The 22,928-nt window shown below is 36.7% G+C and overlaps 1 protein-coding gene across 2 annotated transcripts in view; it reads right to left on the minus strand.

Moving 5' to 3' along the window:
• Positions 1-325: 325 nt before the first annotated feature.
• The window catches only part of LOC145681214 (uncharacterized), a 53,350-nt gene continuing 30,747 nt past the window's right edge, over positions 326-22,928 (minus strand). For both annotated transcript variants that reach the window (XM_081752749.1, XM_081752748.1), the window contains exon 3: positions 326-2,860. In XM_081752749.1, the coding sequence (XP_081608875.1) occupies positions 1,507-2,860 (1,354 nt within the window). In that variant the 3' untranslated portion in view covers positions 326-1,506. The remainder of the gene's footprint in view (positions 2,861-22,928) is intronic.

Here is a 22,928-nt window from a genome sequence, read left to right on the forward strand (position 1 = left end):
GCATTTAAAATAAGTTTTTCAATTTCTGTTTTCCACGATTATTTGATCAGAAGTAAGTTTGTGCCTTCAAAGATAACAATTGCATTCTTTTTTCTTCAAGTACGGATTCTTGCTCAGGTGTGGTCTTCCGGAAAGAAAAGGGATTATGTGTCCTTAGCTACGTTTTGCCAATCTCACTTTCGACTAAATTTTTTTTGACACTCTCGGCATGTATGAGCTTTTCACGTGTGTGTGTTATATAACAATTGATTGATTGTTGAGTTTAACGTTTCTCTCCGTGGCCTTTAACTGTCTACGTGGACTGAATTACTCTATACACTGTAGCTGTATGAATTTTTTCACCTCTAGCACTTTGGATGTGTACTTTCAATTTACCTCTTTGACAAAATCCCCTTCCACACGTTTTGGAGTTGTGATTTTTTTACTTGTATGGGTCCTGATCTGTGTTTTCATAGTAGTTTTTTTTTACTAAATCCCCTTCCACAGTGTTCTCACTTCAGAGGTTTTTCACCAATGTGTTCTAATGTGTATCTTTAAATAACATCTGGGAGTAAATCCCTTTTCAAACTCTCGGCAATAATAAGATTTTTCTTGTGTGTTTTGATGTGCTTTCAAATTACTACTTCGACTAAATGGCCTTACCACACTCTTCGCATCTGTGAGACTTTTCAGTTTTGTCATGAAGTGTGCTTTCAAAATACTTCTTTGACAAAATCCCCTTCCACACGTTTTGGGCTTGTGATTTTTTACCTGTATGTGTCCTGATCTGTGTTTTCATTGTAGTTTTTTGACTAATTTCCTATCCACAGTGTTCTCACTTCAGAGGTTTTTCACCAATGTGCTCTAATGTGTATCTCCAAATAATTTCTGTGAGTAAATCCCCTTTTACACTCTTGGCATTTGCAAGCATTTTCAGTATGTTTTGATATGTGATTTCAAATTACTAGTTAGACTAAATGCCTTCCACACTGTTCGGGTCTATGAAATTTTTCTGTTGTATGTGTTATGATGTGTTTTTTCAAATTATCTTTGCGATTCAATCCCTCACCACACACATGGCATCTATGAGGTTTTTCAAATGTATGTTATGATGTGTGCACCCAAATTAATTTTTGTCTAAATTCGGGTCCACATTCTTGGCACTTGTAAGATTTTTCACCTGTATGTGTTTTGATCTGTGCTTTCAAAACACTTCTTAGACTTCCTCCCTTTCCACACATTTGGCATTTTTATCGTTTTTCAACTATATAGGTTCTGATGTGTGCTTTCAATATATTACATAGGCTGAATCCCCTTCCACACTCTTGGCAATTGTGAGGTTTCTCTCCTGTATATGTTTGCATATGTTTTTTCAAAGTACAAGTTTGACTAAATGCTCTTCCACACTCTTCGTACATGTGAGGTTTTTCACCCGTATGCGTTCTCATGTGTGCTTTCAAACTGGCTCTTTCAGTAAATCCCTTTCCACAGTGGTCGCATTTCAGAGGTTTTTCACCCGTATGTGCTCTAATGTGTATCTTTAAATAACTTTTGCGACAAAATCCCCCTCCACACTCCTGACAACTGTGAGGTTTCTCTCCTGTGTATTTGGGTATGTTTTTTCAAATTACTAATTTGACTAAATGCTGTTCCACACTCTTCGCACATGTAAGGTTTTTCACCCGTATGCGTCCTCATGTGTGCTTTCAAATTGGCTCTTTGACTAAATCCCCTTCCACAGTGTTCGCATTTCAGAGGTTTTTCCCCGGTATGTGCTCTAATGTGTATCTTTAAATAACTTCTGCGACAAAACCTTCTTCCACACTCTTGGCAAATGTAAGGTTTTTCTCCTGTATGTGTTTTGATATGTCCTTTCAAATTAAATCTTAGACTAAATGCACTTCCACACTCTTCGCATCTGTGAGGTTTTTCAGTTGTGTGTGTCATCATGTGTACTTTCAGACAATCTTTGCGAATAAATCCCTTATCACACTCTTGGCAATTGTGAGGTTTCTCTCCTATATGTGTTTGGATATGTTTTTCCAAAGTACAAGTTTCATTAAATGCTCGTCCACACACTTCGCACTTGTGCGGTTTTTCACTCGTATGTATACTTACGTGTGCTTTCAAAGTGGTTCTTTTACTAAATCCCCTTCCACAGTGTTCACATTTCAAAGGTTTTTCACCCGTATGTGCCCTAATGTGTATCTTTAAATAACTTCTGCGACTAAATCCCCTTCCACACTGTTGGCATATGTAAGGTTTTTCTCCTGTATGTGTTTTGATATGTGCTTTCAAATTACCACTTCGACTAAATGCCCTTCCACACTCTTGGCATATGTAAGATTTTTCTCCTGTATGTGTTTTGATATGTGCTTTCAAATTACCACTTCGACTAAATGCCCTTCCACACTCGTGGCATATGTAAGATTTTTCTCCTGTATGTGTTTTGACATGTGCTTTCAAATATCTACTTCGACTAAATGCCCTTAAACACACTTCGCATCTGTGAGCTTTTTGAGTTACATGTGTCATGATGTGTGCTTTCAGGTCACCATTGCAAATAAATCCCTTAGCACATTCTTGGCTGATGTGTGTGTTGTAATTTTCATGCGAAAAAATGTTCGATTTAGCACTTGAATTTTCAATAAGCTCGATTCCACAGTCCTCACACGAGCGATGTTTTTGTCCTTCATGAAGTAACATGTGTGCTCTTGGACTAAACGTTTTTTTACACTTTTGGTAAGTATGACGCTTTTCACTCGTATGTGAACTTGACAATTGGGTTCGAGTTAATCCTTTGCAAGACCCTTTGATAGTATGAGATTTCTCATCTGAATCGAGAAATGTTTCCTTCCACGTAGAAACCGTATTCGCTTTTCTGGAAAGAGTGTGTTTGAGGAACCAAAATAAATTAATAAAGAAGGAAACTGATATAAATGATATGGAACAAAAGAACTGCAATTGCCTAAATGTAAAATACAGCAGGAATGGCCAGACACTAATTACGAGTATTTTTGCTATTGCAATTACCAGAAACTGCTAGTAAAACGATAAAAAACATTAAGAAATAAAACAAAAAAAAAAGAAAGGTTATAACAATTCCTAATATTTGCACTATTATATCATTTCGATCAAACTACTAGTGTTTCTATTGTCCTTAGCATCTTTCAGTTATTAAATTTTAATCCATGTTATGAGATTCACGTCAATTGTAATATACTCTACGCGTTTAGTTGTGATACATATCTAAACACTCTTCCGACATAAAACTATTTGAGAAGTCCCGTGCTTTCAATTCCTCATAATATATTTCTTATAATTCAAAAATTTAAAACAAATACCTGATATTATAATTGTAGGATTTGACGCTAAAGTAATGAGGATGTGTACAGTTCGTCTCTCGTTCGTTTCTCTTGGTATTCTTACCGTTAGAGGCTTCCAAAATTCCCAAAGCTATCATGACGCAACGTCCCTTATTTGTAACACAGAAATAAATGTGTTGCATCATATAACATAGTCCAAAAAAAAAAAAAAAGAAAGAAAAAAAGGAAAAAAGTAAATAAGGAACATAAAATTGAATTGGGAAATCAATAAAAGAGGTTCACATATGAAAAACTCAAAAACGATGTATAGCACGTAGAGTAAATATGGATAGAAAATTATCAAAGGCAGATTGTTTCAGTAAAATCAACAATAATTATAAAATGTATGCATCTTCGGAGAATTTTCCAAGGCAACACCCGCGAAGGTTACCTGCTTGAAATATCTCAAATCTTGATTTCGAATCTCTAGGCTCGATTTTGCAGGAAGTATGACATTTGAGTTGATCATGTGACACAGTTTGGTCCTTATGAGAAACCAAGTAGGCTCTTCGTAATAAGCTGATGCGATGCAATTCAATGTTCTATACCGAATATACAATACTGTTATTATATGGTTTGTCAAGCAATGTCTCCTGGCTATTGTCTGCATCGTGGAAAACTCCAGTGTTTATTGTTTATTACTTTAGAAATAAAAACTGTGTCAAAGTAAATGCTCCACTCTGTTATTTAAAAAAATGAAACTGGTATGTTATACGAAGACAAATCAATGTAACATATTTTCTTACATTGTTCATATCAATATCTACTTCGTCTATCGTATTGCTACCGCCTTGTGGTCATGCTATGAAACTTTCATCCCTTGAGGGAGACCCGGGTTCGATTCCTGGCGGAAGTCCATGTGGTTCGGATTCCACGTTAATCAGTAGGTCCACGTCTCACATAGCCTCGCTCCTGAAAGGGACGCTAAACTGAAATTCAAAATTCAAACTTTCATCCCAATTCTTCCGGTTGTTCCAGATAGATCATGCCCCGCCATTAGAAGTTTGCACCAAAAAGAAACAGTGAACAGTGATTCGCTTTTTGTGTACAGAAGGTGCACCAGGGGCCGCAATCCATCAAAAACTTTTGGGAGAATACAGGAGCAGTGACCTTCCACAACGCAGTCTCTATGAATGGATTGAAAAATTCAAAAATGGTCACATAAATGTTACGCATGAGGAAGAAGCCGCACGACCATCTACAGCGGGAAATGCTATCAGCCTTGAGCGGCCCTTGAGAGACAATTTTTGAGTTTTTCAATCCATTAGTAAACAGTATGTAGTGCGAAGACACACTTCGCGTATTCTGCCGAAAGCCTTTGATAGATTGCGAATCCTGATACACATTCCGGCCACAAAAGATGGATCATTACTTGTTGTTACTCTTTAGTACAAACTCTAATGAAGCATCTATCACAGTATCCGTAACTAAACGAAAAAAGGTGGAGGAAATAGAATGAAAGCATCACAGCAAAACTGGACAGCATATTAATAAAATAAAGGAGGGCAGATATCAGAAAGAACAATATGAAAAAAATTATAGCTACAATACGGGTATTTTTTATTTACCTCCTACATCATATTATAAAAAGTAGGCAGCCAGGTTGTTCAATATAAATTTTCTAATGTGCTGAGTTCCTGCGGGCAAATTATTTCTTTAACCACGTTACTGTTATTGAAATGGGTATCATTAAAAGAAGAATAAATCTAAAACGTACTTTAAAAATTATCACCCCAACACTCTCTCTTGGAAACAGAAGGCTCATCACGTGAGATTATCATTAAAACATCTTGTCGTGTGCACTATTATTTTGAAACATGCCGTATTTAAGAGGAACACAAATGAAATTAAATCTTTAAGTTTTCCGTCCCAGAGTTATGCCGGCTAGGTTAAAGAGTCGGTGGTTATGAGAAATGAATGAATTGGATGAATGAAGAAAGTGTGATTAAACGGGAGAACACCGAGAAAACCCACGCACACGGTGTTTGTGCACCACAAAGTTCAATAGGCGTGGTATGGGTACGAAACGGGGACCCCAAGCATCGGACGTGAACGCTATACCACTGAGCCACATTGGCCCCCTTAAGAGGCAGATGATTAACACTTAAAATGTTTTTTGCTCTGTACATAAACTTGATATCCATCTTGTCTGTCATTAGCTCAGGAAGAGGATAAATCGATTGAAATTAAATTTTGCCCAACAATTAGCAACTATCTCAGCCGGCTCTCTTCTCTCGTTTGTTTTTTACGTTACTTTTATTATAATGAGAATTCGATGAATAACAAGCGGTATAGGTTGCAGGTCAAAAGTAGGGTATCCGATTAGTGAATTATGTTAGAGAGGTGAAATTTTCTACTTAAAATCTTTAGTAAAAATCAGTTGGCAAGTGATATACGCTTTAATTCACGAAAGCGGGAATTTTCGTAGTTTTCTTAATATACAAAATTACGTCATGATATTAAATAAATATACAGTGTACAGACATCCATCACACATCATCTGGGCAGCTTAGTGATCACAGTTTTTCTTGCATACTAGAACTTTTTAGGAAAAGTTAGTTTTCAGGCACATGTCATGAAATGATATTAAGTTATAAATTCAAAAACATATTTCATTTTAACGTCTCTTTCTTTTGCCCTTTACGATAAGGAAGACAATGATTAAAGCAAGTGGATGATGATGCAAGAATTGAAGGAATGAGAAAGTGGGAAGAAATGGGAGTGCTTCGAGGAAACCTACGAACAGGATGTTGTCCACCACAAACTTACTTGGCCGCGGACTGAAAAGGAACCTCACGTGACCAGAGGTATGTGCTCTACGTGAACGGTGTATCTTACACTGAACAAATAGACTCGTTTCGACATTTCAACACCTGCAACGTTTAAAATTACAGAAGTCCTCCTGACCTATATCTTTACAAATATTTTTAGGGAAACAAAGTATTTCCATATTTTTTTTCTAGATAATGTCATTTTCGTGTCCAACACGTGTCCTTTTACTTATGTGAACTATTTTATTTCTTGCCAAAAATATAACAGAGAATCATTTTCTTAATGCGTGTAACGTCAATTTTCGTTGTTCTCTAAGAGAAAAAAATCTAAATATTTTTCGAAAGAAATCGTATTCGATCTTTTGTGACAGAAAATACTTGCTTTGGTTATATGGTTAGCGTTTGTAACGCTAAGGTGAGCTGAGTCTAAGCTTTGACTGAGATGTCACTGTTTGACCTGACATCTGGTGGCTAATTTGTGGACCTTGTTGACTGGGCGTTTACAGATTAGTTATTGGAACAGGTAAGAAAGAGGTACTTGTGCCTAATTTTTGCTCCCTTTAGATTCTGTATAAATTGAGTTAAATTGAAAAAGTAAAAATGGAGTAACGTAAAGCTAGGAATCTTCACTATCGTAGGAGGCTATTGTTTCGGCTAAAGTATTCTAAATTTAAAACTATCATTTTTCTCCTGTGGTTAGTGAAATTCGTGATTTTGTGCTACTTAAATATTGGAACAGACAAAAGTATTTTTTGGCGACGTCAATTACAAATTTAGTAGAACGACGTCGTGGATGACATTTAAACAATTCATTATATTTTTGCAATATATTTTCTGTCTTCATGTTTATTTGTTAAATTATTCAGTTTTTAGAGATAATCATAAAATCAAAACGTGCAATTACTGCAATTTTACAATTCTTGTTCTTGTCACATGATACAAAAATTGTTGCTCATATATAGTCAGTTATATTGAGCTTTATCGTTTCTTGTTGCATGTTAGCTATTTGGTTTTACATTAGAAGTTTATATATACGAAAATATATACATATTTATAGTTGTTGTTCAATTAACTTTTTTGAAAAAAAAGAAGAGAAATAATAAAGTATAATAGCAGGTATTCATGGAGTCTCAATTAAATGAACCGAGGTCCGTATGTATGCGGGTAAATTACGCTACAAAGAAGTAATTATATCACCTGTTACAATAACTCGGTTCTCTATAGGCCGATAAGGCTCCATGAAAGAGTATATTGTAATACCTTTGTATGTGGAAACGAGTAGGCTTTTATTTTTTGCTTTTCAAAATTATTAAAAGTAATAATCTTTTTGGAAGAGTTAAACATTTTAAATTATAATCCGTCATGAATGAGTTTGGCAATTTGATTGATGTTGATAGGGAAAGTAATACCTCAATTGGTACTGATTTAACATGGAGTGGCCACACTTTAGGCGATATTACAATGGATGATAATGTAATTTCGCGAGTGGAGAGCTCAAACTATACTCACGTTTGTAGAAATAAAGGCCCTTGTCATAGATATGTTGAAAATGTAACCATGGAATCTCTAGGGTATGTTAATTTAACTGAAAATGTAGGTGAACATAGAGGACCCACAAGCACAAGTATGACGTTCGGTAAAAATGCTATGCAAAATTTTCAATCCTTTTCGGCTGAAAGTGATCAAACAACTTATGTTAAAACATTTTATGGTAGAAATATGAGTGATGAATCAAATTGGGGACGAAATAATAGTAACATGGTGGGTAGAACTTTACAATGTGGACCCATATGTGCACAGCCTAAACGGAACCAATCGTTGGGATACGGCTTTCAGTTTGGTAAGTATCCATCAGAAACTGGGTATAAACATGTTCAAAATCAGTTGTATGATGTTCCGTATGTTGACGGAAGTGATAGTTTGCTTTTCTGTCAGTTCTTATTGAAGGAGGAACTTTTGATATCTCGTGGAATTGCACCGAATGAAGTGATTTTGGTTTCGGTTTTGGGTAAGCTAAAGGGTGATGCGTATAGAGAGATGCAAGTACTGTTAGATGAAACCTTAGAATGGCGCCGTATATCAGAAAGGTTAGTTCAGTTATTTGTGTCTACTAGAGCGCGTATGAAATTCACCCAGGAAAATTTGTACCGTATTATGAAACCTTCTGAACCATTTTATGACTTCGTTAAAGAAAAGGTTTGCATTTTGAACATTGTGAGTATTCCTATGTGTGAGGAAGAATTTTGTACACTCGTGTGCAATTTAATTACACCTGAAGTAAGAAATGTTCTTGTTTTCACGCAAGTTCCTGCCAGTAAAAACTTTTGTAAGATTTTGCTCGTTCGTACGATTTAAACTTAAGGTATTCTAAGGATTTTCGTACAGTTTTGAATAACCAACCAGGGCGTATTACTTATGGGAGTAATACTGTTTCTCGTCCGGAACTTAAATTCTTTAGTAAAAAACCTTCATTCTCTAAAGTGAAGATTTATAGTGGGTGCAATGCTTGTGGACAATCTACTCATCGTTCTCTTACGTGTAACTATAATTCTAAACGATTTGAAAACTGTGAAAGAAATGCGAGTGGAACTTTGTCCTCTGAAAACTTAACTGTTCATCAAAATGTTGCAAAAACAGTTGTTTCAGTATGTCGCGAAAATGTGTTTTGCGTGATAAAGAATGGATCCTCCATTAATTTGGTTAGCCAAACATTTTTGAATAAACTTAAGGAAAAATGTAATCCAAAATCAAAGTCTGCGAACATTTCAATTTCTGGAATTTCTGGAAGTAAAACAATTAAGGAATTAGTGCAAATAATATTTTTTGAGAAACGTAAGAAATTTGTGGATTGGTTTCAAGTAGTGGAGCAAACCGAATTTAACCTATTAAACGGTACAACTTTCCTTCACGGACACCAAATTTATGTGGACTATGCAAAGAAATTAGTACATTTTCATCAAGAAAATATTACGGCAAATTTCACAGATAACTCCAAGAGATCTTGTGAGAACAACTTAAAAAATGAAATGAAATTAAATCTTTGAGTTTTACGTCCCACGGTTATGCCGGTTAGGAAAAAGGAGACGGTGATTATGAGAGATGAGTGAAAATGGTGGAATGAAGAAAGTGGGAGGAAACGGGAGAACCCCGAGAAAACCCACGAGCACGGTGTTTGTCCACCACAAAGTTCACATGGCGGGGGCTGGGATCGAACCCGGGACCCCAGTGAGAACAACTTATGTGCTCCAGTTTTCAATTTCAGGGTTGCCCAGGAACGACCCTTGTCAACATCCTCAATCGGCAGTGGTCTTCATGGGAGTCACAATCTTGAATCTCAAAATGTCTTTCGTCGAGGAAGAGTCTGTCATGAGAAATGCGGATGCTAATGTTGGAGGAAATTGAGCTAATCCCAGATCGTCGGCTGTTGTGTATCAGGAAGCTGGTCCCAGTGGTGTAGGTCAACAGGGTGTTCCATCTACGTCCAGCCAAGGTGTGGGGACTTTCCAACCAACTCGTATTTCACCGGTTCAGATGGAGATTGAGGGAAAAGGTAAAGTTGATGTGTTAACAAATTTGTATTCACCAGAATTTGAAGATTACGTTAAAGATCTTATTTCTAGATATCCGGATGTTGTTACTTATAAACTCGGTACAATTAAAGATACTGAAATTGAAATTCAGTTAGAAGATAATAGTCCTTCGGTGATTCAACCGTATCCATTAGCTAAACATAAATTGCAAGAACTTGAAAAATTCGTGGATGATTTCATAGATAAGGATGTGGTTGAGGAAGTTGATAGTTCACCGTATGTCTCCTTGTTTTCTTGTCAATAATGACGAATCTATACGGCTTGTAGTCAACTACTTGCAGAGTAACAAAAAGGTGGTGGTTTTAGAGTTTCCAACTCCTAATGTTGAAGCATCTTTAGCGAATATAGGTCACAAAAAGTAATCAAAAAATTGATTTAAAACAGCTATTTTCAACTAAAATTAGCTAAAGAATCACAAAAGTATACTGTATTTGCAACTCCTACTAGGCTCTTAGCTTTTAAGAAAATGCCAATGTGTTTCAGTCAATCCGGGTTGGCTTTAACTAGAGTACTTAATATATTTAAAGATTAAATTGCTGAACATTTAGATCTATTTGTTAATGATATTTGTATTCACACAAATGATATTGAAACACATAAAGCAATTCTTGAAAAGGTTTTTGCTCGATTAAAGGAATGGGGAATAACTATCTCTCCTAGGAAAACATTTTTGTTCAAACAAAAACTAAAGTATCTACGGTATGAATTTGAGGATGGAAGTATGAAAATAGATCTGGGTCGAGTAGAAATAATAAAAAAATTACCGAAGCCTCAGAACAGAAGGGCATTGGTTAGGTTAATAGGTTTTGTTTCCTATTATTTGAAATTTATCCCAGGATATTCGGAATATTTGGCACCTTTATATAAATTGAAATCTGAAAAGGTCTCATTTCGGTGGGGAAAAGAAGAGGATGATTTACTGAATAAGATTAAAGAGGCTATTGTCGAACATATTGTTTTAAAAGTTCCAGACTTTAGAGAGCCTTTTGTGATTCATTGTGATAGTGGTTGTAAAAATTATAGTGCTATCTTGTCACAATATGATGATACAGGTAAACTCCGGCCTGTTTATTTTTGGTCTAAAGCAATTCCAGAGTGAATGGTCGGAAAACATATTTTAATTGGAGACTCGAGCCCTTTGTCTCGCACTTTCAATATTTGATATGTATTTATTTAAAAAATTTACTGTTTTCTCAGACAACTCCAGTCTCACTTGGATATTGCGCAACCACAAGCGTCAGCGCAAATATGGGTATCTCATTGAACGTATAAGTAAGTACAAGCTTGACATAGTTTATCTGCGTTCACGCCGTAATTACCTTGCCGATTTTTTAAGCCGTATTTACCAGGATACAGAGTTTACTTCAGCATCTGAAAATATTGACGAAATTGAGGAATTTGAAGGTAAAGAGGTACACGTATCTTATTTTAAGTTGTGGCAAAGCCTTTGTTAAATGAACCTTTGCATAAGTATCAACGCAAAGATTCAAAATTAAAATAAGTTATTGAAAAACTGGAACGAGGTGAAACTGTGAGAAATTATTGTCTTAAAAATAATATTCTGTTAAAGCAAAGTAAAGGTAGAGTTAATGGTGGTTTAAGAGTCGTGGTACCAAAATCTATGGTTAACAGTTATTAAATATCATCATGATGAAGTGATGGGGGGAGGTCATAGTGGAATTTCACGTACGTGTCTAAGTTAGCATCAAAATTTACATGGAGAAATATGTTTGAAGAAATAAGAAACTATGTACGCGAATGTATTGTCTGTCAGAAAGCCCATGATAGAAATACTTCTAAATACGGAGAATATTATTCGAGAAAAGTTATGTATCCATGTGATACTTATTACTTGGATACCTTAGGGCCTCTTCCTAACAGCAAAGGATTCAAATATATCCTTGTATTAGTTGATGCTGCAAGTAGGTTTGTAGTTTTGGAACCATTACGGACTTTAAGCTCACGCCTTATCTGTGACAAATTAGAGAAAAGTTTCATGTCTTATGGGTTATGTAATAAGGTTGTCCATGATCAAGGATCATATTTTATCTCAAGTACTTTTAAGAACTTCCTTTTTAGTAGAGGCATTCAAAACGTTACAACCTCCAGTTATTTACCTAGCTCTAATTTGGTGGAGAGACAGAATAAAGTAATTCGTCTAATTTTAAGATCGTATATTCATCAAAACCAAACTAATGAGTTGACTTCATTCGTCAAGTACAGTATACCATGAATGTTAGTATAAATTCTGAAACTGGAAAGACTCCTAGCGAGATTTTCTTAGAGAGAAAAATGTTCAACCCAATGGATGTTATTTGGTTATTAGACGTAGGCATAGTTTAATCCTCTACGAATAAGGAAAAGGTTAGTAAAACTATCATGTCCAACATAGAAAAGGCATGGCTCAGAAATGAAATGTTGTAAAATAAAACGAGAGTACCTTGTACTCTTCCAGTAGGAGAACTTGTTCTTGTAAAAAGAATTATGAAAGCATCATTGGACAAGAAGTTCAACCCGAAGTTTGCCTTACAATATTCAGGCGCGTCCGTATTTTGAACTACCCTACTAAAAACACTGTCTGGTTGGAATCTGTGGAAGACCCAAGCAAGAAGCTTAAGCGACATGTTATGTATATAAAAAAGTTTTATCCTCCCAGAACTTCACATGATGAAGTTAATGAAAATTTAGGTTAAGAAAGTAAAACGAAAGAGTCTTCATAGAGAATCTATGTAAATAGTGTAAATTTTATGTATTAATGTTAAATTTTTTGTCGGAATACTCTTTTTTTGTGTATCCTGCAGAAATACCTTCCATTCGAGATGTGTTATGTCCACAACGATTGTTATGTAACCAGTTGTGTTGTCATTGTCTGCTATTCAGTAAAAGGAGCAATTGAAGAGATCAACCTTGGAGATCCCGTGATAATGAGTACTGTGTAATGTCTCGACTAAGAAGAATAAGTATGTATAAAACTAGTCCAGGCCTGTTTCTATTCTTTCTAAGAGTTTCTATTCTTTTCTAAATCGAGTTACATTGGAAATATGAACTTTAAAAGAAAATAAGGAATTTAATGCGGGAAGCACTTTTATTTGTAACATGAATTTTCGTTGGTCTCTAAGAAAAAAAAATGTAAATATTTTTTGGAAAGAAATTGTATTCCAACTTTTGTGACAGTAAATACTCGCTTTCGTTATATGGTTCGCGTTTGTAACGCTAAGGTGAGCTGAGTCTAAGCCTTGACTGAGATGTCACTGTTTGATCTGACAGCTGCTGGCTAATTTATGGACCTTGTTGACTGGGCGTTTACGGATTAGTTATTGGGACAGGTAGGAAAGAGGCACTTGTGCCTAATTTTTGCTCCCTTTAGATTATGTATAAATTGAGTTAAATTGAAAAAGTACAAACGGAGTAACGTAAAGCTAGGATTCTTCACTATCGTAGGAGGCTATTGTTTCGGCTAAAGTATTTTAAATTTAAACCTATTATATTTCTCCTGTGGTTAGTGAAATTCGTGATTTTGTGCTACTTAAATATTGGAACAGACAAAAGTATTTTTTGGCGACGTCAATTAAAAATTTTGTAGAACGACGTCGTGGATGACATTTGAACAATTCATTATATTTTTGCAATGTATTTTTTGTCTCCATGTTTATTTGTTAAATTATTCAGTTTTTAGAGATAATCATAAAATCAAAACGTGTAATTACTGCAATTTTACAATTCTTGTTCTTGTCACATGATACAAAATTCGTTGCTCCTATATAGTCAGTTATATTGAGCTTTATCGTTTCTTGTTGCTTGTTAGATATTTGGTTTTACATTAGAAGTTTATATACACGAAAATATATATACATATTTATAGTTGCTGTTCAGTTAACTTTTTTGTAAAAAAAGAAGAGAAATAATAAAGTCTAATAGCAGGTATTCATGGAGTCTCAATTAAATGAACCGAGGTACCTATGTATGCGGGTAAATTACGCTACATGCGTAATTCATATTTATGTTACTTGGTTAATTCGTAAGTTACTACACTAAAATATTTAGGGGACAAAACTTTGTGGACAATCTTTACTAAGTGTATCTACGTAGCTTTGAAGGCGTTACAAATCATATAACTTTAATGAACACAAGTACGAATGAGCAAAATTAGGAAATCTTCCATCCCCATCTTTACCAACGCGCTCTGAAAAGAGTAGATATTTCCTTTATATTACCTAAGTTAAAATCTCTTTCCTTTGTAAAAATGAGTAAAAAAACTGGTCTTAATTTGATTGAAGAAAAAAACAAAATCGCGTAGGAGCACAAACCCTGAATCAGGGGATAATAGTAAATCTTTATCCACACTTCTAATTACTGAACAATTTGCGGAATTTAAAAGATAAACTTATGTATTGCTTTTCTAGGCAATCTGTTCGCGTGATCGCACCTTCGCTATTAGGTGTGTGTTTGGTTGGGTACCAGCTAATAACACTAGTTAACAAAGGCTTTGTTACATAAAAGGAAATACCTGTTCTTAAAGGAACTTTTTGCGCTGAATTCGAATATGCACTCGGTTTTTCTCCATCACGTACGATTTTCCCGTAACACAGGGATTTTCCGGAAAATCCCTCAAAAATTTCCCTTTTCGTTTATTTTACACCCCAAGATCTTGTCCCCTTGCGTATACTAACACAGAAATTATACCTAAGTATACTTTGATTCATACTTAACAAACCCTCCAAGTTTCGTAATAATCGCATTATTCTTTCTAGAGAAATAAATATGTTTGTATGTAGACTGTGTGTACTGTTTATTGCACATTATAGTAATGCTTTCAGCTCTCTTAAGTTGAGGTAAAACGTTTTGTTTTATTACCACAAACACATATATAAAATATAATACAATATAATTTACAAGTGTGACAATTTACAATAAACAATAATACAAATGTACCAAAAGGTCATGAAAAGACAATCAATACTATCACAATATATGAAACTTCCATTGGGTTACAAAAACGTACACTACTTCCTTCTTTTGTAAGAAATGTTGCATTCTCTAACAAGACCCCAACAATAGTCCCCCATCATTGAAGGATCCCATCGCCCCTGGTACCTTTTCTCCATTGCCATTATATCTTGGTGGAATCTTTCCCCCTGTTCGTCGCTGAGAGCACCTAGGTTAGCAGGAAAGAAGCTGAGGTGGGAGTGCAAGAAGTGGATTTTTAAAGACATCCTACAACCCAAATCTTTGTATTTCTGTATCATGTCCTGTTTGATTTCTGTGTAACTCTCAGCTTTGTTATTGCCCAGAAAGTTGCGCACAACACTCTTAAATGCTGTCCAGGCAGCTAGCTCAGCACTGTTTAACTTGCTGTAAAATCTATCATCAAGCATTAATTTCCTAATTTGGGGACCAATAAACACTCCCGCTGAAATCTTAGCATCACTCAGGTTAGGGAACTTATCTCGCAAATACTTGAAACATTCACCAGATGTGTCCATGGCTTTGACAAAGTTTTTCATAAGTCCTAACTTGATGTGAAGTGGCGGTAGTAATATCTTATTAGGATCTACCAAAGGAGCGTATTTGACGTTGCATTCTCCAGGTACGTAATTCACTCTAGGTTCCCATTCCTTCACTTCATAATGTTTGTCATCACCTCGGCTATCCCATAAACATAAAAAAAACATTGGTACTTCGTGTAACCGCACTGCAGTCCTAATAAAATACCAACTACCTAGAGATCACAACATATTTGCTAACAATGGTCCTTGTAATTTATAAGATTTAGCAAAGTTGACATGGTGTCATAGGATTCCTTAATCTTCAGTGAGTGCGCAAGTGGTATAGAAGGTTTTTTATTTCCATTATGTAAAAGGACAGCTTTAAGGCTGACCGTTGACGCGTCGATAAATAACCTCCATTCTTCTGGAACGTAAGGAATTCCTAGCTCCGCTATCAACATATTTATATCCGTATATACGCACACATCTTGCATTGAGAAATAGCTTGAAAATTGAACATGCCTTTTCCTGTACACTGATATGTTCGTTTCTGCATCCAATAAGTTCCACTGCTGGAGCCTTGATCCCAGAAGTTCCGCCTCTTGTTTTGTCAGGTGCAAATCACGGACTAGGTCATTAAGTTCACATTGCCGGATGAAATGTGGCTCGCGAACACAGTCAGGGATGAACGTTGGATCCTTGGATGTACATGTTGATGTCGATGGCTCATCAAGGTCATGATCATCATCAGAGTCTTTTGGCCATATCTCTTCTCAGTTGGTAGGGGGCTCGGGAAGTGGAAGTTCATCCCCGTGCGGAATAGGTCTAATTGCGGATTTAACGTTGGGATAACTTATTGTGTATTTGCTTTTTTTAGAATGTCCCTTAACTACTGTGAGACAAAAATAACAATCATCCAGATGGTTGGTGGGTTCTCTCCACACCATTGGTACAGCAAATTTCATGAACCTCCGTTTCCCTTTGGCCCATGCAAGTAAAGTGACGTAGCACCACGCACAAATTATGTTGGGTGCCCAAGTTTTGTCCTGATCTCCCACACGACATCCGAAATATATATAATATGCTAGTTTCACCGACGGCGTAATGGATCTACACTGTCCTTTAACTACAAACTGGCCACACACATAACAAAAACTATTTGGTGAGTTAACACACGAACGCCGTCCTCTTGACGCCATTGTACTGATCACAAACTAAACTTCTGGTCTTAGTTGGGTATAATGCCGTTAACACGTCAGTACACGCCCTCCAATTGTAACATGGGAACACGCCATGACGGCAATTTGCTCACGAAGTTTTGATAGTTAATTTCAGTATTTGTACATTTCTATTGAGAGTGAGAAATTTATTCTATGAAATTTTGGCTTCTTAGCTTTTTATAGACACTTTCAGTACCTAAAAAAGATTAACCTAAAGATTTTGAGAAAATTTTTGTTATGTTTTCACAGTTTTTGAATTTTCTATTACTACACGAGAACACGCCACGTTAGCATATTGCTGCACTCTTTGATTTACAAAGTAACGCCAGAACACGCGCTGTGAGCAAATTGCCGCATTAGCTATTTGGGCTATAGGAAATTTTCTCCGTCATATTGACACATGTTTTATTATTACAATCACAAAAAAATGTACAAAAACATCATTGATTTACTAGAATAGTGATGTTATGAAACTAGTCCAGTGAAATTTAGAACGTATATTTGCATGTCACCTTCTCCGTCCTTATCGTTTGTAGCTAGTCCTTGGCCACCCTCGGTGCAGTTTGTACATGATTGTCCTATGTTCCTTGCATTTCGGAGTGTTGCAGTTGATGCATAAGACAGAAATTTTCCTGTTCTTTCTACGAGGGCAGATACCGCAAACTCTATTGTCACCTCGATGATCAGGTGCTGCTTGAGGTTCTTGTCTAGTTGGCGTAAGTTGGAATATTTCAATTAGCCGGTCCTTTATTGACCTTGCGATTGGATAGCTTGCAGCTATTCTTCTTTTCGCATGATCCAAAATAAGCTGTCGGCCAAGTGATTTCAAGAAGTATTTTCTTGCAGGCTTGTTGAATTCATTATCTCCCATGTTGTTGGCTTTTCAAATAACAAACGAATTTATTCCAACAACATTCAATTCAAAGAAAAACATTGTTAGTGGCCAGCGATTTGATACACTCGACAACAACAACAAACGGCCCTTAAAATACAACACTTAACACTAGAACACGCCCGTTAGCAGCCTGCTCACAACAATCTTTACGTGGTCACAGGCGCCGTTAGCAATTTGCTCACGGTGACCAATACATACCCTTCAACTCCCGAACCACGCGCGTGACTGGCAAAACCGGTCAGGGTCAGATGGAGGTGGGGTGGATAGGGGATAACTCGGCCCCTCCGCCCCTATTGTCTTAGAATAAGGAAAGTGCAGGTGTTTTTGCAAAACTGCGGCAATTTGCCGCGGGTGCGTGTAACGACGTGTTAAGATCAAACATGAAAGCACTCTTAGCAGCAAAGACAACTTTGAAAGTGAAGTAGTGTTAAACCACACGTCAATATAAAAATGTACAAAACTCCCTCACCAGGTGTCAAGAACACAAGAAAGAAAGAAATGCGCGGGGGGAGGAGGGAAACGATACCGTAGTGGAAAATTCAGACTGTATTAGTTCATTGTTGTCAACAATGAGTCTGTATTCCATTCTTTCTTTCTTTTGCATTGTTACATTTGATAACAAATATTGATAACCATTTCATGAACAAAACGAAAAAACTTGGAGAATTGTATATATATGTATTAAGATATACATATTAGTGCTGTCGAAATCGATTTTTGAAAAAACCGAAAACCGGTTTTTGAAAAAACCGAAAACCGGTTTTTGAAAAAAGTGAAATTTCATAAAACCGAAATGTCGGTTTTGAAAACCGCATCTGCGGTTTCGGTTTTGAAAACCGCTTTTGCGGTTTCGGTTTCGAAAACCGCTTTTGCGGTTTCGGTTTTGAAAACCACATTTGCGGTTTCGGTTTTGAAAACCGCATTTGCGGTTTCGGTTTTGAAAACCGCTTTTGCGGTTTCGGTTTTGAAAACCGCATTTGCGGTTTTCGGTTTTCAGAAAATCGGTTTTCTGAAAAACCGAAAACCGCAAATGTCACAAAAATTGTACAGCACTAATATCAAGTAACGACGAGAAAACAGCAAAGAATCTTTCCCCACACCGGCTTACAGTTGCCAGATGGAGGGAAATTTCCCTCGGCGGCGTAGGGAAAAATGATCAAAATTTGCAGAAGGAAAAGAAGGTACTTTTTCTTAAAATGTCCTAAAGTGTAGGGAAATTCTATTCTTTTACAATTGGCAGAATAATAAAAAAAAAGTTGCAATTTCTCAAAGAGGCACGGCTATCGTTATTGGGAAGTAAAAAGATACAGAATAAAATATGATAGGTGTTTCCGTCTAGTATAAACTATTGCAGGTGTCTGGGACTTGCGATAAGAAGCCAGTCGACACATGCAAAACCACAACATTCACATTTATCAGAGTAGCAACAAATCAACAATAAAATTGTGTATTGCGATAGAGATTTTCTTTCTTTCTTTTCTCTTTCTTTATATTAAGAAAGGGAGGTGGTGCCTTTTTGTTAACAAAAGAAAGAGTGGCAGTACTATTTTTAAAAATATGAGGAAAGAGTAATAATAATATAAAAGATGTTAGTCTAAGTGGATGATATTTCAAATTGAATTTCATGAGTTGCATGTGTAGTGATCTTAAATAGGGATATACCTTATTTCTATTGAGTGTTGGCTTATTACCCTATTTTAGCGGGTACCACCCGATTTTCAGGTTATATATTCGTCCCCCGCTTAAACATATCTTAATCACGAAAAACCACCCGCTTTTTGGGATTGGAGAAAAATCTAAGAGGACTTAGTTGATAAAGTGTTGGTATGGTATATTCAACGTAAACCGCTACACCTTTGACAATCTCAATCGCGATTGAGTTAAATTTGGACTCGCGCTCAGGCTCAGGCTCTGGGCTGTCTGAGCAGTGCGCGTGTGCAGAATCATTTGCTAATAAGAGATCTGCTCTAATGCACAATGGTTTTCTTTGTATAGTTCATGTGTTTTCTATGTAATGTATTGGAGGTTGTATACGAATGAATATTCGTTTGTAGATGTTGTAACAAACATACTTGAATTATTCATGCCTTCACAAGTTACAAGAATGCCGAACGACAATTTCAAGTGTAACTTTAAAGACTCTTATAGAAGCGAATTTACGTTTCTTAGCCAGGGCAGAACTGAGTTTGAAGCAAAATGTACACTCTGGAAAACTGTTTCATTTGAAAAGTAGGATGCAGGGAAGCAAATTGGACCTCCCGTGATTTTTATATATATTTTGTAAACTTGATCACGAGGAACACGAATCTGAAGGCGTTTTGACATTCCGACCTCCGGAACTCGAGATATTAAAACTTAAAGTTTACGTAATATAGACGCTATATGAGAAAAACACAATATTCTCTATACGAAACATATTATGTCCTGTGAGATATATAAAGGTAACCAAGAAAGTTCTGTCGCTTTTTGTGGAATTCTGTGTAAAATTGACCCTCATACCGTGAGTTGAATGCGAATGGAGATAAGGCGAAGGTCAGTTGTTGGTGTGGGTATATCCGACATTCAATCTGGTTGTGGAAGTTCAGTTACAACGTAAACGTATGTAAGGACGGAGTGAATATGGAACCTCCACAGAGCGACATAGGGGCGTGTATGCTGTACGAGTTCCAACTTGGATCAAACGCCACTGTAGCGGAGCGGAAGATACCTCAGGCCTTTGGTGAGGGTGTCGTGATTACGCAGACAGTGCAAGGGTGGTTTAGCAAGTTTAAGAACGGTGACGAAACACTCACGAAAGACACACCACACGTGCCGGAAGACCAACACATGTACAAAATGAGGATCTTCAGGTAGCAATTGAGTCGAACAGACATGTGAGGAACTGGTGCTAACATTCAATGTTAGTCGAGAAACCATTCGCCAGCACCTCCATCAATTTGGGAAGCACTACAAGTTGGGTCTATGTGTCCCAGATGATTTGTTTCCGGGCCAGAAGGCTACGCGTGCAGACACTTGTGATTCTTTGCTGTCTCGTCTGAGGAAGGAGCCATTTCTGGACAGGGTGTTGACATGTGATGAGAACTGAGTCCTGTACGAAGCTCCACGGCGCCGTCATCATTGGTTAAAATCCCATGAACCGGTTCCAAAACAGCTGAAATCAGCAATGCAGCAGAAAGTCCTCCTGTGTGTTTGGTGGACTGCTCACGACATCGTGCATCGGGAACTGCTACCGGGCGGTCAGAGAAGAACATCAATGCAACTGTCTACTGTCAGCAGTTGAGCCGTGTTCAAGAAAAACTCAAAACCCTGGGGCCAACACTTCTCAATCGCTAAGGGGTTCCCCCATTACGGGACAACGCTATGCCCCACATAGCTAGAATGAGCCGGAACACCATCCTACACCTTGGATGGGAAACAGTATTGCATCCGCCATACTCTCCGGACATTATACCGTCCGGTTATCACCTGTTCCTTTCCTTGGACACTCACTTTAGAGGACTCCAGTTCAACTCCGTAGTAGAGGCGCTAAATGCACTTGATACCTTCTTCGCTTCACGGCAAACCAAGTTCTACCGCAAAGGAATCCATGCCCATCCCGAACGTTGGCAGAAGGTCATTGATACTGATGGGTACTATTTTTGATCTTCCAGGTACGTCTTAGGTGACATATCGATGCTCTAAGTGATAGGTCAAAAAGCGACAGAACTTTCTTCGTTACTTTTATACATATTACATAAAACTACTGTATAAGTTCTAGTATCTCGAGATCGGGAAATCGGAATGTCAAAATTCGTTCAGATAATTGCTAATTTTGGTCCAGTTTACAAAATATATAAAAATCAAATAGTGTCCTTTTTGCTTCCTGGTTACTTTATGTTCGAATATCTCGAGTTCCGAAATTCGGAATGTCAAAATTCCTTCAGATTCGTGTTTCTCGTGGTTTAGTTTACAAAATATATAAAAATCAGTTGGGGTCTAGTTTGCTTCCGTTTTCACTTGATGTTCGAATATCTCGAGTTCCGAAATTCGGAATGTCAAAATTCCTTCAGATACGTGTTCCGTGTAGTCTACTTCACAAAATATATAAAAATCAGGTGGGGTCCAGTTTGCTTCCATGGTCAATTTATGTTCGAATATCTCGAGTTCCGACATTCGAAATGTCAAAATTCCTTCAGATTCGTGTTCCTGGTGGTTTAATTTAGAACATATATGAAAATCAGGTGGGGTCCAGTTTGCTTCCCTGCAGCCGAAAAGTACATTGAGTGTCGTCAAAGAAATAACTTTAAAAAAAGCTAAGGATCGAACGTCAGTATTTATCACCCTAATTTAGCTGTGACTTGTACAACCATCGAACTATCCCTTTCGCACTGTGCTTCACATATTACCATAATAGTCTTGCAGCAAATAAAAAAAGTTAAAACACATATAAATCAATACATTTGTATCGATCGATAGATGCTTTCACAATTCTTAAAAGGTGTAATTAAAAACAGCAAACATTGTTTCTGCTTTGAAAAGGACAATCCCTTATAAAACCGCAAACAGGGTTTCGGGCGGCTTTCGCTTTCGAAAAGAGCTTTTTCGGTTTCAGTTTTGAAAACCGCTTTTGCGGTTTCGGTTTTGAAAACTGTTTTTTGCGGTTTCGGTTTTGAAAACCGCATCTGCGGTTTCGGTTTTGAAAACCGCATTTGCGGTTTCGGTTTTGAAAACCGCCTTTGCGGTTTAGGTTTTGAAAACCGCATTTGCGGTTTCGGTTTTGAAAACCGCTTTTGAGGTTTCGGTTTTGAAAACCGCATTTGCGGTTTCGGTTTTGAAAACCGCATTTGCGGTTTCGGTTTTGAAAACCGCATTTGAGGTTTTCGGTTTTCAGAAAATCGGTTTTCTCAAAAACCGAAAACCGCAAATGTCACAAAAATTCAACAGCACTAATACATATACTGTACGTTTAAAAAAAAATATACGTTGGAAGTACATTCTATTTTTATACACGTTTCTAATTTACAGAGAGCAATACAAGTGTGTTGTTGACTATTGTAAATATTCATTTTTATGTCTGTGTTTGTAGTAATAAAGCAAATCGTTTTTACCCCAACTCAGGAAATCTGAAAGCATTACTATCAGGTGCAATAAACAGTGCACACAGTATACATACAAATATATTTATTTCTCTAGAAAGAACGAAGCGATTTTTACGAAACTTTTAGGGTTTATTAAATATAAATCAAGGTATACTTAGGTATAATTTCTATGTTACCATATGTAAGGGGACAGGAGCTAGGGGAATAAAATATCTGAAAAAGAAAAATTTTTGAGGGAATTTCCCGAAAATCCCTCTGTTACGGGAAAACTGTACGTGATGGAGAGAAACCGAGTGCATATTCGAATTCAACGCAAAAAGTTCCTTTAAGATCAGGTGATTTTTTTCATGTAACAAACAAAAAGTTTAAATTTGTTAACTAGTGTAATGAACATATTATGCACATTTTTTCCGAAAGTATAACTGAAGACCAAAGTATTTAAATATTTGCAACAACACAGACTTTCGTTTGAAGTTTTGATAGTTATTTACACTGTGTAATTTTAACAGCAATCGTTAAATACTGAAGAAAATAGAATTCGCAT

This window comes from Thermobia domestica, chromosome 3, assembly GCF_964235325.1.
Source record: "Thermobia domestica chromosome 3, izTheDome1.hap1.1, whole genome shotgun sequence".
Classification (NCBI taxonomy): domain Eukaryota; kingdom Metazoa; phylum Arthropoda; class Insecta; order Zygentoma; family Lepismatidae; genus Thermobia; species Thermobia domestica.